This window comes from Odocoileus virginianus, chromosome 11, assembly GCF_023699985.2.
Source record: "Odocoileus virginianus isolate 20LAN1187 ecotype Illinois chromosome 11, Ovbor_1.2, whole genome shotgun sequence".
NCBI lineage: Eukaryota > Metazoa > Chordata > Mammalia > Artiodactyla > Cervidae > Odocoileus > Odocoileus virginianus.
The window spans coordinates 27,274,514-27,293,770 of record NC_069684.1 but is presented as its reverse complement, the minus strand read 5'-3'; the positions used below and the strand labels follow the sequence as shown (position 1 = coordinate 27,293,770).

Below are 19,257 nucleotides of genomic sequence, written 5' to 3'. Positions count from 1 at the left end.
CCATAAATATATGCTATAGCTTTTGTGTATTCTGTAAGCTATTCAAAAGATTATGATCTTTCTTTCAGCACACATCCATCAGAATGGTTACTATAAACAACAGTAGGAAGTAACAGGTGTTGGAAGGATGCTGGGAAGGTAAAACCCCTGGGCACCGCCAGTGAGGATATAAGTTAGTGCAGCTGCTACGGCTAACAGCATGGCAGTTCCTCAAACAACTAAAAATAAAATCATCATGTGATCCAGCAAGTCTACTTTTGGGTATATATCCCAAAGAACTGAAAGTAGAGATGTGAAGAGGCATTTATACACCCATGTTCACAGAATTGTTTGCAATATCCAAAAGGTAAAAACAACCAAAGTGTCCACTGGTAGATGAATGAATAAACAAAATGTGGCAAATCCACACAATGAACTATTAGTCAGCCTTAAAAAGGAAGGAAATTCGGATACATGCGATAGCATGGATGAACCTTGAGGTCACTGTAGTTGCTTTTCAGTTGCTAAGTTGCATCTCTTTATGACCCCATGGACGGCAGCATGCCAGGCTTCCCTCTCCTTCACTCAGTTAAATAAGCCAGTCATGAAAAGACAAATACTGTATGATTCTACTTCTGTGAGGCACCCAGAGTGCTCAAGCCCATAGCGACAGAAAGCAGAATGGTGGCTGCTGGGGGCTGGGAGGCAGGGGGATGGGGAGTGGTTTCATGGGGACTGGGTTTCAGTTCTGCAAGATGAAACGAGTTATGGTGATGCATGGGAGTGATGGGTTGCACAACAATTCGAACGTGTTTAATGCCACTGAACTGTACACTTTAAAAAAGTAGTTAAGATGGCAGATTTTATGTTATGTGCATTTTATCACAATAAAAGGATGAGATTATGATCTAGTCCTTTCCTCTGAACTTTTTCCTCTTGGAAGCCTTCCGCCTCCAAGTGAAAAAGCAGCCCCATCAACTGCTGTGGTGGGAACTGACAGATGAAATCAGCTGCCAGTTCTCAAACAGGGGACAAAAAAATTCCCCGAGGACTGGTGAGATCAGACAGGTGAACCCCCCAGAGTTAGGAGCACTCGGGCTGGAGTCAGGGGTAGGACGGCGTGGGGGTGGGGAAAGGGGTGGGACGGGAGTGCAATCCAGGAAGGATGACACGGCGGGTGGTGGGCACAGATGGGGAGCTGGCAACTGTACCCTCCTCCGGTCTGTTTCATTCTGTGGATTTCCCCACAGAGAGACCACTTGTCACCTTATATCTCAAAGCGCAGGTGTTCACTCAGAATAAGAGAAGTGTGAACAAAAATGACACGGGTACTATACTTCACCCTGTAGATCACCGAAGGTCCAATGGGTGGACAACACCCTATACTGGGGAGGGAGTGGGAGAGGGACGCCCACTGCTGGCAGGACGCCACATCGGGGAACCTCTGGTGGGCAATGTGGCCGTGCTCATCTGAGTTACAGCCATACCTGTCCCTGGACACAGCAGACACACCTTCCCATCTGTGAAATGCAGATAAAAAGACTATTCCAGTAATCCTGTTTGAGAATAATAAATAAGATGATGATGTCAGAAATCTTTGTACAGACATGAATTTACATTTCTTTTAGAGAAAAATTGCTTGGGTGAATTTGCTTGTTGTTCAGTAGCTCAGTCATGTCTGACTCTTTGCGACCACATGGAGTATAGCACACCAGGCCTCCCTATCTTTCACCATCTCCCGGAGCTTGCACAAACTCATGTCCATCAAGTCAGTGATGCCATCCAATCATCTCATCCTCTGTCATCCCCTTATCCTCCTGCCTTCAATCTTTCCCAGCATCAGGGTCTTTTCTGATGAGTTGGCTCTTTCCATCAGGTGGCCAAAGTTTTGAAGCTTCAGCTTCAGCATCAATCCTTCCAATGAATATTCAGGACTGATTTCCTATAGGATGGATTGGTTGGATCTTCTTGTAGTCCAAGGGACTCTCAAGAGTCTTCTCCAACACCAGTTTAAAAGCATCAATTCTTCGGCGCTTAACCCCCTTTATGGTCTGACTCTCACACCCATACATGACTACTGGAAAAACCATAGCTTTGACTACATGGGCCTTTGTTGGCAAAGTAATGTCTCTGCTTTTTAATATGCTGTCTAGATTGGCCATAGCTTTTCTTCCAAGGAGCAAGTGTCTTTTAAATTCATGGCTGCAGTCACCATCTGCAGTGATTTTGGAGCCCAAGAAAATAAAGTCTTTCACCGTTTCCATTGTTTCCCCATCTATTTCCCATGAAGTGATGGGACCAGATGCCATGATCTTCGTTTTTTGAATGCTGGGTTTTAAGCCAGCTTTTTCACTCTCCTTTTCACCTTCATCAGGAGGCTCTTTAGTTCCGTTTCACTCTCTGCTATAAGGGTAGTGTCATCTGCATATCTGAGGTTATTGATATTTCTCCCTGAAATCTTGATTCCATCTTGTGCTTCATCCAGTCCGGCATTTTGCATTACATACTCTGCATATAAGTTAAATACCAGGGTGACAATATACAGCCTTGATGTACTCCTTTCTCAATTTGGAACCAGTCCATTGTTCCATGTCTAGTTCTAACTGTTGCTTCTTGACCTGCATACAGGTTTCTCAGGAGGCAGGTAAGGTGGTCTGGTGTTCCCATCTCTTTAAAAATTTTCCACAGTGTATTGTGATCCACACAAAGGCTTAAGCATAGTCAATGAAGCAGAAGTAGATGTTTTTCTGGAATTGTCTTGTAAGAAGATAAACAAATAAAAAAGAGTAAGATGTCGACTCTGGTTCTTTTCTAAGAGGCAGCCCAGAACCGCAGGTGCCAGGGAAAGAGACAAGTGCCACCTGGTCGTGTGGAGCAGCGAGCCTCGGATCCCACCTGAGAAGTGCTGACACAGGCTGGACAGATCACTCCACCCATGAGAAGCAGCAGTTCTGGGATGCTGGTCACTGAGGGTCAGAGGTGCGGGCATCGGCATTTCATCCCCTGGGCATTTCTGTCCTTTCTCCTTCTCTTCCATCTCCACCATCCCAGCCTCAGCCCTGAAATGACTTGGGCTGTCCTATACCTCAGTCTTCTAGGGGATCCTGGAACCTTCCCAGGATGGGACTCGGGGAGTCCCTTAAACGGGGAGTCCTTACACAGTCAGCCCTTCACTGTTTAACCTTCGCTTCTCTCTTCCTCAAAACAAAGTTTGTTGAAATAATACACACACACACACACACACACACACACACACACACACACACAAAGGCAGGAGCTCCCAGAACATCAGAAGGGAAGAAGCACCAATCAAGAAGGGACAGGAAGGGAACACTGGTGGTCCTGGAACCAATTCCAGGGGACCCCACTCTGACCTGAACCTGGGGAGCATATAAATATGAAGATTCCTGGGCCTTACCCCAAACCCACTGGATCAGAAAGTCTAGGAGCCCATGTTTAGCAAGCACTCTTATATACAGTGTTTATATACTCTTACACAAAATGGTGGCTCAGATGGTAAAGAATCTGTTTACAATGCTGGAGACCCAGGTTTGATTCCTGGGTGGGGTGGATCCCCTGGACAAGGAAATGGCAACCCGCTCCAATTCCTGCCTGGAGAATTCCATGGACAGAGGACCCTGGCAGGTTGCAGTCCATGGGGTTGCAAAGAGTCAGACACAACTGAACAACCAACACTTTCACTTTATACCAATGGAAAATCCAACCACTGGCTTGTGGGGTTTTTTTTTTATTCTGGAAGAAATGAGCCCCTTTCTCAGTAGACTATAGGCAATAGCCACATCCAACTCTAAAAATTATAGCTCGCAAGGCACATCAAATCACATAAATTATAATTTGAAAGGTTTAACTCTGAAATAAGCAAGGCTGAGGCTTTGGAGTGTGTAAAACGGGGGGAAGGGAGACTATGCATATGGCAGCCAGGATGGTCATTGGCAGGTCTCCCTTGCTTGCATACGTGTGTGCTAAGTCGCTTCAGTCACGTCTGACTCTTCGTTAACATATGGACCGTAGCCTACCAGACTCCTCTGTCCATGGATTCTCTAGGCAAGAATACTGGAGTGGGTTGTCATTTCCTCCTCCAGGGGATCTTCCTGACCCAGGGATTGAACTCATGTCTCTTTTGTCTCCTGCGTTTGCAGACAGGTTCTTTACCACTAGCGACACCCAGGAAGCCCACTCCCCCTTACTTACAGTCCTTCAAATCTTCTTCCATTGCTTTTCAGATAAAGGTCAAAATCCTTACTGCAATGTGAAGAAGGCCTACTTGTCACAAGACCTCCTCCTTTCCAATCTGACTCCTGTATGCCCTGGTTTTCTCTCAGTCCCTTGGGTCTACCCCAGGACCTTTGCATATACTGTTCCCTTCTCCCTTTGTCAAGTCCTTTTTGTCCGCCATATTCCTTTGCTTTAGAGCCCCAGTTTTGGAATGGAATTGGTCACAACTTTGTGGGATCATCTGACTTATGTCCCTCTCTCCAGGCAGCTTCCTGATTGCAGGGACCATGTCTAGTCCCGCCATCACTGTATCCCTAGGCTTGCCTTGGTGCTATGGCTCCAGGTAAATATTGTGGAATGAATGAATTATAACAGTTCTTACTGTTGACTATGAACAGTTCTCACTAGCCTGGCTATAAACAGGCTTCCTGGGCTTCCCTAGTGGTTCAGTGGTTAAGACTGTCTGCCAATACAGGGGACATGGGATTGATCCCTGGTCTGGGAAGATTCCACAGGCTTTGGAGCAACTAAGCCTGTGTGCCACAACTTCTGAACCTGTGCTCTAGAGCCCATGCTTGGCAACAAGAGAAGCCACTGCAATAAGAAGCCTGTGCACCTCAACGAAGAGTAGCCTCCACTCGCTGCAACTAGAGAAAATTCTTGTGCAGCAACCAAGACTTAGCACCGCCCAAAATAAAATAAATAAATAAATAAATAAATAAACAGCCTTCCTATTGCCTTTAGGGAATTAAACTTCTTACAGGATATAGGGAAAAAATCTGGACAGTAAGACCCTGCAGATACCAATATTGATTTTTCCCTGAACCAAACGATTACAAGTGACTTTTATTTTCTTCCTTATACTTTGTTTCTTCCCAATTTTTAAAAACAAGAAACGTGGAACTACTTCCCATTATCGGAAAAAGTAAACGATGTCAAACTATTACAAAACAAACACTCCAAACAATATTTCAGCCTTGCTGATGAATAGAACTCTTTAGAAGTATGACTGCCTATTTTTAAGGATTGATCTAGACAAACAAAACAATCTTTTTTATTTGCTAGATGTAACCTCTGGGTAATCTGAAGGATGAGTTTTTATTAATACATATCCCTGAATCTTGGCTTCCCTGGTGGCTCAGCTGGTAAAGAATCTGCCTGCAATGTGGGAGACTTGCGTTTGATCCCTGGGTTGGGAAGATACCCTGAAGAAGGGAATGGCTGCCCACTCCGGTATTCTGGCCTGGCAAATCCCATGGACCATATAGTCCATGGGGTCGCAAAGAGTTGGACACGACTGAGTGACTTTCACGTCACATCCCTGAATCTTATTTAGTAGAATGACTTCTAGTGGCATCAATAACATAAACTATAAACTGACTGCCGAATGATTCTTCAGGATGGCTCACAGCTAATCAAAGGTGATCCTTCTGGATCCTTCGGGAACTTCCCTGATGGCACAGTGGATAAGAATCTGCCTGCCAATGCAGGGCACATGGGTTCAATCCCTGGTCTTGGAAGCTCCCACATGCTGGCGAGAAGCTGTGGGCCACCACCACTGAGCCCTCACACTAGAGCCCACAGGCTGCAACCACTGAAGCCCATGTGCCTGGAGCCTGTGCACCGCAACAGAGTTGACCTCACTCGCCACAGCTAGAGAAATGAAGGCCCAGCACAGCCAAAAATAAACAAATATATGAAGAAAAACTAATTTTTAAAAAACGGGTGATCCTTCCGAACAGAAAGGCCCAAAGAAGTCAGCAGAGGGGCAATGTTTACCTTGTCATGTTTTATAAAACTGGAAAATGCTGACATGTCTGCAGGTTTCAATTCTTCCAAATGGACCCATGTCCCCACACCCCTCTTTAGAGCAACTCTTCTCTCCCAAACCTGTTTAAACCATGGGAAGATGATTTATCTAAGAGAAAACAGAAGCACTCATCAGAACTCTATCCCCAAAATGCTTGGGGTTTCCCGTATCATCTGCTCTCCAGGGAGCCAAAATGAGCTCACGCTTTTGGAAATGCAACTGATTCCTTCATAAATTAACCTGACTGTTGCTGGTGGTGGTGACTTATTTCTTAAACTAAGTTTGGGGAGCAGTAAGCTGTCCCAAAGAATGCTCAAACTACCGCACAATTGCACTCATCTCACACGCTAGTAAAGTAATGCTCAAAATTCTCCAAGCCAGGCTTCAGCAATATGTGAACCGAGAACTTCCAGATGTTCAAGCTGGTTTTAGAAAAGGCAGAGGAGCCAGAGATCAAATTGCCAATATCTGCTGGATCATTGAAAAAGCAAGAGAGTTCCAGAAAAACATCTATTTCTGCTTTATTGACTATGCCAAAGCCTTCAACTGTGTGGATCACAATAAACTGTGGAAAATTCTGAAAGAGATGGGAATACCAGACTACCTGACCTGCCTCTTGAGAAACCTATATGCAGGTCAGGAAGCAACAGTTAGAACTGGACATGGAACAACAGACTGGTTCCAAATAGGAAAAGGAGTACATCAAGGCTGTATATTGTCACCCTGCTTATTTAACTTATATGAAGAGTACATCATGAGAAATGCTGGGCTGGAAGAAGCACAAGCTGGAATCAAGATTGCTGGAAGAAATACCAATAACCTCAGATATGCAGAGGACACCACCCTTATGGCAGAAAGTGAAGAGGAACTAAAGAGCCTCTTGATGAAAATGAAAGAGGAGAGTGAAAAAGTTGGCTTAAAGCTTAACATTCAGAAAACTAAGATCATGGCATCTGGTCCCATCACCTCATGGGAAATAGATGGGGAGACAGTGGAAACAGTGTCAGATTTTATTTTTTTGGGCTCCAAAATCACTGCAGATGGTGACTACAGCCATGAAATTAAAAGACACTTAATCCTTGGAAGCAAAGTTATGACCAACCTAGATAGCATATTAAAAAGCAGAGACATTACTTTGCAAACAAAGGTCCATCTGGTCAAGGCTATGGTTTTTCCAGTGGTTATGTGTGGATGTGAGAGTTGGACTGTGAAGAAAGCTGAGCACTGAAAAATTGATGCTTTTGAACTATGGTGTTGTAGAAGACTCTTGAGAGTCCCTTGGACTGCAAGGAGATCCAACCAGTCCATCCTAAAGGAGATCAGTCCTGGGTGTTCATTGGAAGGACTGATGCTGAAGCTGAAACTCCAGTACTTTGGCCACCTCATGTGAAGAGTTGACTCACTGGAAAAGACCCTGATGCTGGGAGGGCTTGGGGGCAAGAGGAGGAGGGGATGACAGAGGATGAGATGGCTGGATGGCATCACTGACTTGATGGGCATGAGTCTGAGTAAACTCCGGGAGTTGGTGATGGACAGGGAGGCCTGGCGTGCTGCAATTCACGGGGTCACAAAAAGTCGGACATGACTGAGCGACTGAACTGAACTGAACTGAACTGAACTGAAGCTGTCACTTATTTTTACACAATGAATGTAAATTAGTTCCTGTCCGGTTAGTAACTGTCCTCATTGGTTTCCTTTTCCAAACAGCTTGTTAATGTCAGTGGATCCTCATCTCAACCCTCTGAGGATTCTTCAGCTCTCTGAGGATTCTCTTCTTCTGAGAGAGTCTCTCAGTCTTATGAGACCAAAACAATGACCACTGTGTCTTTTACTGAGCACCACATGCCAGCCTCTTTATGTGCATTTTTCACTTAACCCTAACAACCATCCTGTGAGGTAAGAGGTTTACAGACAGGGAAAATGAGCTCAGAGTGATTAGTCTGGTTGAAATCACTCAGCCACAAAGTAGCCTAATGAGATTCAAAACCCAGGTCTACCTATCTCCAAAACCTCCACTTTAAAAAACTGCTAGTTTCCGCAAATGGACCACTCTGCTGTGGATGGATACTCTGGGAGGCTTTGGGCATGTGTGTTGGGCGGAAGGATATACAGGATATCTATAAACTTTTTTCTTAATTTTGCTGTTAGCCTAAAATTGCTCTTTAGAAAATAGTCTTTGAGGAAGAAAAGATGATAGACATTTGATCACATCTTCAAGCAGCTCACTCTCCATGCTCTTTAGGAGAAATAAACTATATACTCACTGCTGAAACCTATCTGAAAAGGGCAAGTGTACATCACCAGTAATAAAATGACCTATTGCATTACAAAAAAAATTACTAGAGTTTTTTAACATTATCAGTTCACTCGCTCAGCTGTGTCCGACTCTTTGTGACCCCATGAATCACAGCATGCCAGGCCTCCCTGTCCATCACCAACTCCCGGAGTTTACCCAAACCCATGTCCATCCAGTCGGTGATGCCATCCAGCCATCTCATCCTCTGTTGTTCCCTTCTCCTCCTGCCCCCAATCCCTCCAAGCATCAGGGTCTTTTCCAATGAGTCAACTCTTCACATGAGGTAGCCAAAGTATTGGAGTTTCAGCTTCAGCATCAGTCCTTCCAATGAACACCCAGGACTGATCTCCTTTAGGATGGACTGGTTGGATCTCCTTGCAGTCCAAGGGACTCTCAACAGTCTCCTACAACACCATAGTTCAAAAGCATCAATTTTTCAGTGCTCAGCTTTCTTCACAGTCCAACTCTCACATCCACACATAACCACTGGAAAAACCATAGCCTTGACTACATTGGCAACGTAATGTCTCTGCTTTTAATATGCTATCTAGGTTGGTCATAACTTTGCTTCCAAGGATTAAGTGTCTTTTAATTTCATGGCTGTAGTCACCATCTGCAGTGATTTTGGAGCCCAAAAAAATAAAATCTGACACTGTTTCCACTGTCTCCCCATCTATTTCCCATGAGGTGATGGGACCAGATGCCATGATCTTAGTTTTCTGAATGTTAAGCTTTAAGCCAACTTTTTCACTCTCCTCTTTCACTTTCATCAAGAGGCTCTTTAGTTCCTCTTCACTTTCTGCCATAAGGGTGGTGTCCTCTGCATATCTGAGGTTATTGGTATTTCTTCCAGCAATCTTGATTCCAGTTTGTGCTTCATCCAGCCCAGTGTTTCTCATGATGTACTCTTCATATAAGTTAAATAAGCAGGGTGACAATATACAGCCTTGATGTACTCCTTTTCCTATTTGGAACCAGTCTGTTGTTCCATGTCCAGTTCTAACTGTTGCTTCCTGACTTGCATATAGGTTTCTCAAGAGGCAGGTCAGGTAGTCTGGTATTCCCATCTCTTTCAGAATTTTCCACAGTTTATTGTGATCCACACAGTCAAAGGCTTTGGCATAGTCAATAAAGCAGAAATAGATGTCTTTCTGGAACTCTCTTGCTTTTTTGATGATCCAGTGGATGCTGGCAATTTGATCTCTGGCTCCTCTGCCTTTTCTAAAACCAGCTTGAACATCTGGAAGTTCTCGGTTCACGTATTGCTGAAGTCTGGCCTGGAGAATTTTGAGCATTACTTTACTAGCGTGTGAGATGAGTGCAATTGTGCAGTAGTTTGAGCATTCTTTGGCATTGCCTTTCTTTGGGATTGGAATGAAAACTGACCTTTTCCAGTCCTGTGGCCACTGCTGAGTTTTCCAAAGTTGCTGGCATATTGAGTGCAGCACTTTAACAGCATAATCTTTCAGGATCTGAAATAGCTTAACTGGAATTCCATCACCTCCACTAGCTTTGTTCGTAGTGATGCTTCCTAAGGCCCACTTGACTTCACATTCCAGGATGTCTGGCTCTAGGTGAGTGATCACACCATTGTGAATATCTGGGTCATGAAGATCTTTTTTGTACAGTTCTTCTGTATATTCTTGCCACCTCTTCTTAATATCTTCTGCTTCTGTTAGGTCCATACCATTTCTGTCCTTTATCGAATCCATCTTTGCATGAAGCGCTCCCTTGGTATCTCTAATTTTCTTGACACAGTCAGGTTCAAAACAGAGATCTCCTGTCTCTACTTTAATCAGACAGGAGGTACTTATGTCCTCAGTCACTCAGTTGTGTCTGACTTTTTTGTGACCCTATGGACTGTAGCTTACCAGGATCCTCTATCCATGAAATTTTCCAGGCAAGCATACTGGAGTGGGTTACCATTTCCTTTTCCAGGAGATCTTCCAGACCCAGGAATTGAACCCATATCTCCTACACTGCAGGTGGATTCTTTACCACTGAACCACTGGGGAAGCCCAGAACAGGAAATAAAACCACCCCAAATCTATGCCTTGTTATGATAAAGAAGAAACTGCAATTCTTCTTTTTCTTCCTCCACCCCCCTCAACTTTGCATATTGCACAGATTTTCTGTGTCCTTGAAAGGAAATCACATCATGGAGAAGAATCTCAAGGGCAGGTTCATGAAGTTAGTTTTAAATCTGTTGAGTTTAGAAAACTAGGAATAAAGGGGGGAACTTGCTCACTTAGTAAGAACATGTACAAAAAACCTACAGCTTACCTTGTACTTAACTGTGAAAGACTGAATGCTTTCCCTAAGGTCAGGAACAAGCAAATATAAAGATTTATGCTGGGTCCCTGGTGGTTCAGTGGTTAAGAGTCTGCTTTGCAATGCAGGGGACATGGGTTCAATCCCTGGTCAGGGAACTAAGACCACACATGCTATGGAGCAACTAAGCCCATGCTGCAACTAGAGAGTCCGTGCATTGCAATGGAAGATCCTGCATGATGAAACAAAGATCCTGCATGCTGAAACTAAGACCCAATGCAGCCAAATAAATAAACAAATATAAAAAACGATTTATGCCACTCTTATTCAACAGAGTCCTGGAAGTGCTAACCAGAGAAATAAAGCAAGGAAAAGGAAATGAAAGGCATTCAGATATTCTTTTCTGAAAGGAGAAATAAAACTAATCTTACTGTAGATGACACGATTGTTTATATATAAAATCCCAAGAAACCTACAAAAACCCTTATATAGAAAGTTCAGTTAAGGTTGCAAGAAACTAAGGAGCATACAAAGATCAACTGTATTTCCGTATACTGTCAATGAACATGTAAAAATAAAAAATGAACAAAATAAAAAATATAATACCAATTCTATTGTGTGAGTGTGGGTGTGTGTGTTCGTTAAGTCGCTTCAGTCATGTCTGCCTCTTTGTAACCCTATGGACTGCAGCCCACCAGACTCCTCTGTCCATGGGATTCTCCAGGCAAGAATACTAGAGTGGGTTGCCATGCTCTCCCCCAAGGGATCTTTCCCTATCCAGGGATCAAACTCGAGTGTCTTGCGTCTCCTGCATTGGCAGGTGGGTTCTTTACCACTAGTGCCACCTGGGAAGCCCATATACCATTTACAATCACTCAAAAGAAAAAAGAGAGAGAGAATTACTGAAGTGTAAATCTAACAAAACATGTACAGAACTTGTATGCTAAAAATTACAAAACACTCATGAGAGACATCAAAGACCACCTGAATCAATGAAGAAATATACCATGTTCATGAATTGAGAGACAATGTAGTATAATGTCAATTATTCTCACATTGAATGAAGGACTAAACACAATTCCAAGCAAAATTACAGCATGATATTTTGTATATACAGACAGCTTACATTAAAATGTAAATGAAAAGGCAAAGGAACTAGAATAGGTTAGAAAATTTAAAGAATAATAAAGTGGGAGGAGTCACTCTACCTGATTTAAGACTCACACAGTGACAGTAATCAAGGCTGTGACATAAAGGTGGAGGGACTGCCTCACAGATCCATGAAACGTACTAGGGAACTCAGAAACAGCCCCCATAGGAGTATGGCCAGATTGTTTTTGACAAACTTGCAAAAGCAATTCAATAGAGAAAGGATAGTCTTTTTAACAAATGGTTCTGGAACAATTCAATATCCATATGCAATAAAAGTGAACATTGACCTAAATCTCACATCATAAACAAAAGTGAACCCAAAACAGTTCACAGATTTAAACATAAAACTATAAAGCACTTCAAAGAAAATATAAGAGAAAATCCTCAGGATCAAGGACTTGGTGGCATGTTCTTACAGATGATATTAAGAGCATGATCTATGAAAGAAAAAAATAATGACCTGGACTTCATCAAAAGTTAAAATTTTTGTTCTGTGAAATATACTGCTAAGAAAATGAAAAGACAAGCTATGGATGGGAGAAAATACTTGCAAACCATCTATCTGATGAGGGACTCATACCTAAAATACATAAAGAATTCTCAAGACTTAATGGTGAAAAAACAATTGGATTAGAAATGGTTAAAAGACATAAAGAGATATTTCACCAAAGAGGGTATGAAAAAGGCAAATAAGTACATGAAAAGACATTTAACATCACTATCGATTTGGGAAATGCAAATTAAGACTATGATAAGACATCACTACACACTTACTAAAACAGCTAAAATAAAAAACAGTGTTAATACTAACTGCTGTTGGGGATGCAGAGAACCCTGTCTCATACACTGCTGGTGGGACTAAAAAATGGTGCAACCACCCTGAATAAGATTCTGGCAGTTTTCCCACAAGCTGAATATATATTAACATATATGTTGATCCATGCAATCATACTCCTAAGCATTCATCTCAGAGAAATAAAACTTATGTTCACAGAAAAACCTGTTCATAAATGTTCATAGTAGATTTATTCATAACAGCCCCTAATGGAATCACAATGTTCTTCAATAAGTGAATGGTTAAACATAGGTGGTACATCCATAACATGGGTTATTACTCAGCAATAAAAGAACAAACTAATAACCTAGATCGATGTCAAAATCATTACATTGAGTTAAAAAAAAAAATCAATGGCAAAGGTCATGGACATTAAGATTCCATTTATGTAACATTCTCACAATGATGAAAATTATAGAGATATAGAACAGATTAGTGGTTGCTGCGACTTGGGGATAGTGGTGGGGGAAAGTATTGTGAACACAGAAGGAATATCATGGGACTTTCCTGGTGGTCCAATAGTGAGACTCCGAGCTGCCAAAGCAGGGTGCCTGGGTTCAACCCCTGGTCAGGGAACTAGATCTCACATGCTGCCAAGACCCAGTGCAGCTAAGTAAATAAATACATTTAAAAAAAAAGAAGAATATCACAAGGGAGATCTTTGATGATGGAATATTCTATACCTTGGTGTGTGTATGTGTTCAGTTGTTTAGTCATGTCCAACTTGTTACAACCCAACAGACTATAGCCCACCAGGCTCCTCTGTCCATGGGATTTTCCAGGCAATAATACTGGAGCAGGTTGCCATTTCCTCCTCTAGGGGATCTTCCCAACCCAGGGATCAAACCTGCATCTCCTGCATTGGCAGGCAGATTTTTTTTACCACTTGAGCTACCTGGGAAGTCAGTTCTATATCTTGGCGGCTACACACAAAGTCATACACGTGATAAAATGAGACAGAACTATATACACACTTTGTACCATTCTCTCTCTACTGTTTGTGAATCTGTCATTTCAAAATGAAAAGCCTTTTAACAATCTGTTGAGTGAAGTCTGAAAAAGACCTGCCTTTTATAGTCATAAGTTCCACTGCATTTTTCTTTCAATATTTTAACCCTTTTCAATATTTTAAAAGGCTCAAAGCCACTGTTTGTGTGTGTGTGTGTGTGTGTGTGTGTGTGTGCGTAGCAGAGTTTTATTAAAGTGAAAAATGACGGAGAAAGCTTTCGACACAGACATCAGAAGGGGGACGAGAGTGCTCCCAAAGCCACTGTTTTGACTAACTCCTTACTTTCTTCCGACTTCTTTGGCTGTCATCAAGCTGGGACTGTGGACCAAGCCACAGCTAACACAGAGAATGAAATGAAATGAGAGGATACCATGGTTATGCCCAAGGATTACCCTGATTTACTACTTGGAGGTGGGGGTGGGGGAGGGCTCCGAGGGACCCACAACAGTCTCCAGAAGCTCTGAAAAGGGCAAGAGGCTATTTGTCAAGCTGGGCACTTCAGGTGGCACTGGCTGCCAGACCTGGAGCAGGTGAAGGTCAAGCACTAGCTCCATGTCCACTTTCTAAACGGCCCCATCAGGCAGCGGGGGAGGGGATCCTGGGTGGAACATCGCAGAACAGACACGGTCAGCAAAGGACAGAAGGCGCATCTCACTCTGCATCCTGCTCATTCTTACCACATGTGCCAAGGAGCTCCAGCACATCTGACAACTGGTATTGGTAGCACACTGAAGATGAGGCGGTTAGATAGCACCATGGACTCAATGGACATGAACCTGAGCAAACTTTGGGAGATGATGAAGGACAGGGAAGCCTGGCGTGCTGCAGTCCATGGGGTCACAAAGAGTTGGACACAACTGAGTGACTAAACAACAACAAAGCACATGGAGGAAGGCAGTGGCTATTAGCCAGAGGCTGTGTTTCAGAAGAGATCGGAGTCCACAGGGGATGGGGCTTCTGCAGGGTTGGGAGGGGTGGGGACTGGGCAGGAAGAGATCTTACCTCTAAAACAAGGTCTGAGTCTTCATGCCTTCCAATCGTAGTACTTTTATTCAAGACAAAAAAGCCTTCCGCGCTCTTTAGATAGGCTTTCATATTCTCTGCTTTCCCTAGAAAAGGTTTGCGGAAACAAATCTGGTTAGAAAAAGTCCTCTAATTATTCAATATCATATTTAGAATGAATGAAATATACCATAATGTCACAAAAGGAAAATCAGCAGAGGTAGGAGTGGATAGATGGATTTAACAATGATCATACTTACAATTCTTCACATTTTTAAGACTATCTTTAACACTGATATCTGTCATAGATAAGCTTGGTTCTGATTATCAGAGGATACCCTTTATGTAACTCAGAGCACAAACAAGCAACAGCAAAAACAACCCAAAAACAAATCTGAATTCCACTGATAATCACTCTCCAACTCCCACTAAGCTTAGTTTGAGGTTAGATATTTGCCATAATCAAGTACTAAGAATTACTGACCTACCACTTACTAGTTCTGTGACTCTGGTTGAATTACTTATTCTCTCTGTAAACCTCAGTTTTCTCATCTGTAAAATGGGGCTAGTAATACTCTGTATCCCAAAGGGTTTTGTGAGGATTGAATGCAGTGATGTATGTGAAGCATCTAAAATGGTGTTCGCTAAACACACTTTGCTCCTACTGTGATTATTACTATTACTAATCTTGGGTTTCATGAACTTTGACTCTAGGAATCCCAACCTTCTAAAGAGCTTTTTAAAGTGCAGAAGAGTAAATCATCAAGGAAATGGGCATTAGATGATACTTTCTTTTAAGTCACTGTATTCTGTTATATATTTAGGTAGAAAAACAGAATGATTTCCAAAGACAAAGTATTAAGATTATAGCTTAGTCAGGACTCTGTACCTATTTTTTCCTGGTGTTTTAATTATGAAAATGTGAAATACACAGAAAAGTTGAAAGAAGTAGATGGTGAACTCCTATATAACCACAACCCAGATTCCACAACTGACCTTTTACTATATTTACTTTATCACATATCTACCCATGTATCCTTCCACCCATTTTATATTTCAACGCGGTTCAAAGTAAGTCCTGTATGTGTGTTTTGGTTGTATAGGTTGTTCCCTGGTTGCTCAGGCAGTAAAGGATCCACCTACAATGTGGGAGACCTGGGTTCGATCCCTGGGCTGGGAAGATCCCCTGGAGGAGAGCATGGCAACCCACTTCAGTATTCCTGCCTTCGGCAGGTTTCAAGATGTTGATGATAATTCACGTGACACAATACTTGAATTCCAATCTGAGAGATGTCCGGCTACACAGTGTGACATCCTCCATCTTAACACCTTGTTAAGAAAGTCTCTTTTCAACTGAAAGGCCACTGAAGTGTGAACTAGTTGTACTGTGGATAAAGACAAAAGTCATTTAGAGGCTTCCATGGTTGTCCAAGATCCTGAATGCCACAATGAGGATCAAAGAACCCATGTGCCACAACTAAGACCGGATGTAGCCAAATAAGTAAAGATTTTTTAACAAGAAAAAAGAAAAAACATACTATTAAAAACAAAACAAAAAACAAACAAATGAAAACAAAAGTCATCTGTGTGTGACTGTAACAAGTCTCTGGTCTGGTTCTGTTTTCCATCAACATCTCCACCATTTCATCCACTACCAAGTGTGAGGATGAACCCCTACTAAGTGTGAGGCACTGGGCTATCCTTTTACAGACATTGCCTCTTTTCATTCTCAGAACAACCCTGCAAGGTAGGTGTCAGTATTATCCCACTTTACAGAAGAGGAAACTGTGACTCAGAGAGGTTAAGGTCACACAATAGTGTGTGACAACTCTGGACCTTAGTCTATAACCACTGCACAAATCTCCAGTGTTGCTGGTGGGGCAGAGTGGGGTGGGGGAATTGCACGATCTGTTGATGCTTGGGACGTGAAACAACAGAAAGTCTTTAAAACCAGCATTCTATATGCTGAAAGGAAGATGAGACTCTACCTGGGGATAAGAGAAATAAAAATAAGCAGGGTAGTTTATATCTGTAAACTCTGAGGCCTGTGAATGTCCCACTAATACTGATGTTTCCATATAATGAGAAATAAAATTTAAGTTCACTGTCATGAACACAGGGGAAAGACATTTCCCCTTTCCAAACAACCATGCTCTATTGCCTTCAGTTATTAATCTTCATTGGCAGAGCACCATGTTATCTAGCAATTAATCTAAAAAGTAAACTTTCAAGAAATGTCTCTGTTGTAGGAAAACCACAGGACAGGCCACTAGTTTAAAACTTAAAACTTGGGTCATGTATATATTTGTTTGTCAGCTGTCCCCTGAGACGACCCCAAAGCTGATGTCTTCTCTCTGCTTAGATGCCCCCCTTTGGGGCAACCTCCTGATCACCGTGGCTAAAGTTGCCCTCAGTCATGTTATTCCCCTGTTAAGTTTTCCCCTGCTGGGTTTCCTTCCTCTTACTTATCATTCTCCGACCTCTTCTTATTCCTTTATTTAGTTGTGTTTGCTGTCTGTTTCTCTTTCATTTGCTAAGCTATATATTCCTGGAAAACCAGAACTGTGTTGATTTTGTCTTGGGTTTTGGGCCATACTGTGTGGCATGCGGGATCTCAGTTTCTGGACCAGGGGCTGAGCCCTCTCACCCCCTGCATTGGGAGCGTGGAATTAACTACTGGACCGCCACAGAAGTCCCTTGATTTTGTTAAGAAGCAATTCTTCATGGGTTTCTAGTGCTCATACCCATCTTCAGAGCAAAGGCACTGAAAGATTTTGTCCTGCACCATCCTTCCAAGGATGCTTATATGGCAAACAGCCTGGAGGATAAAGGTAATGTTTATAATAAAGACAATAGCTCCTTCTGAGGCTAAAGTCAGGCAGGTTTGCTAGCAGCCCCTTTCAAAGACTGAGATTTCCTAAGTTTGGAGTTTCTTATCTGGGACACAGACTCACTGCATGTACAACAGCCACCCTGGCTGTTCTTCACCACCCCGAGGGACTTTCAGGGCAACAGGCATCCCTGTGCATAAGTAGCTCTGGCTGCCGGTTGTGTCTGCTGTGCTGTGAGCGGTAAAGTTCTTAGTTTCTGGCCCAGGAGTCTTGTCTTCTGCCAGTACCTATAAGCCGGGCAGGCTAAGTTTCAAACAGAGTAAAACCTCACACCCTTTGCAGTTGTTCTGTGCAGGGCATCATCTCCAGTGCCAGGGCAGTGCCTGGCACACAGAGGTACTTGGGCAACACTTGCAGACTGAGTGAAAATAAAAATGACACCTCCAAGCAAGCCAGTGTGGCCAGCGACTAGGAGTCTCTGACAGTAACTACTTTCATTTTTCCTTTCGGCATCTATCCTAGATAACTTCTTGGAGAATCTAAATTCTATCTCTAGCTTTTGGACTGGACAAGATTTCTCCACCTTAATCTTGCCCTGTGCATCACTTCTTTGTCTGAAAACACGGCAGAAAGTAATTTGAATGTGTTTAGCTCTGTGAATTCATTCTCACTCAGGGCCATGGAGCACCCACTACAATAAAGAGCAAAAGAGCTAAAATCATCTGCATTCCTCCTGACCACTCTGGATGGCTCAGAATTGGGCTATAGGAGCAAAACTTCTTTTGAGGGCCACAGAAGGCCTCGAAGTTCCTTAAGGAGAGGTGGGGGGGGGGGGGGGTTTATGACCATTCGGTGGGTATTGTCTATAAATCAGGGGAAACAAGGGTTCCTCTCTTAATTTCAGCGTACCCCCAGGACATCCAAAAGCTGGTGCCAAGCAGGTGCCTGAAGTTTCCTCGCAGGCTACCTCGGGGTGGGGGCGGGGGGGCTGCATTCAGGAAGGAAGGGCTGGTGTTGGGATAGCTTGTCTGGGGTGCTCTTGGCGACCCAAGCCTCGATCTGAGAGGAGTTCGGCCTCGGGTGGGGCACCGCCAGCCCTTGACCTAGCAGGGCTGGCCTCTTCCGGCCCGGGTTTCCGCCCGCCGCCTCCTTACGTGTCACTCTCACCTGGCCAGAGGAAGAAGCCCACGTCCCGTCCTCCGCCAAGAGCCCGGCCCGCTCGGGAGGCGCCAGGCTCGCTCCGGGCGAGGCCGCCCGGCCGCGCTCCCGCGGAGTCTCCAGCCGGCGGCCCGCAGCCCGCGCGCCCTCCCGGCCTGTGTACGCGCGTCGCCATGGCAACGCCGCCGGGCCAGCCGCGCGGGTGAGGGGCGTGGCCTGCGAGGGGCGCTGCGCAGCGAGCACCCGGCGAATTATAGCCGGCCGCAGTGTCGCTAGCCTTCCCAGATCTGCGGTCTAGGGGTACCCAGCCCCATTTCGCGGACGGGGAAATTGTCTCGGTGGTCACAGAGGTAACCCAAAGTTTTTCATCGAGGAAGAAGCAGACTCTATAATCCTTCCTACTCTCTTTTGGTCTAAGCTGGGTGCGTTGGGAGGGGGTGGTCAGGCATGGCAGGGTAGTGGAGCTGAACTAGAAGTTTGGAGGTTAGTACCGCCCCTCCCAAATATCTAGTTCTCTCTGTTGCAGAGTAGAAAAGAATAGGGTAAGGTGGGGGGGACCACCACTTCTGGGGGTGGGTGTGGATATGGGGGATGGGTGGGGAGGAAGGAATAATTTTGAAAGGATGAAGGATTCTTCCACTGTTGTTCAGTCGCTCAGCCATGTCTGACTCTTTGCAA

General features: G+C 43.8%; 1 protein-coding gene across 5 annotated transcripts in view; it reads right to left on the bottom strand.

Annotated features, from left to right (window-relative positions):
- The window catches only part of FHAD1 (forkhead associated phosphopeptide binding domain 1), a 162,413-nt gene extending 143,695 nt beyond the window's left edge, over positions 1-18,718 (bottom strand). For all 5 annotated transcript variants that reach the window (XM_020873708.2, XM_020873709.2, XM_020873711.2 and 2 more), the window contains exons 1-2: positions 18,589-18,718; positions 14,591-14,697 (exon numbers count right to left, since the gene is read on the bottom strand). In XM_020873708.2, the coding sequence (XP_020729367.2) occupies positions 14,591-14,683 (93 nt within the window). In that variant the 5' untranslated portion in view covers positions 14,684-14,697; positions 18,589-18,718. The remainder of the gene's footprint in view (positions 1-14,590; positions 14,698-18,588) is intronic.
- Positions 18,719-19,257: the final 539 nt, after the last annotated feature.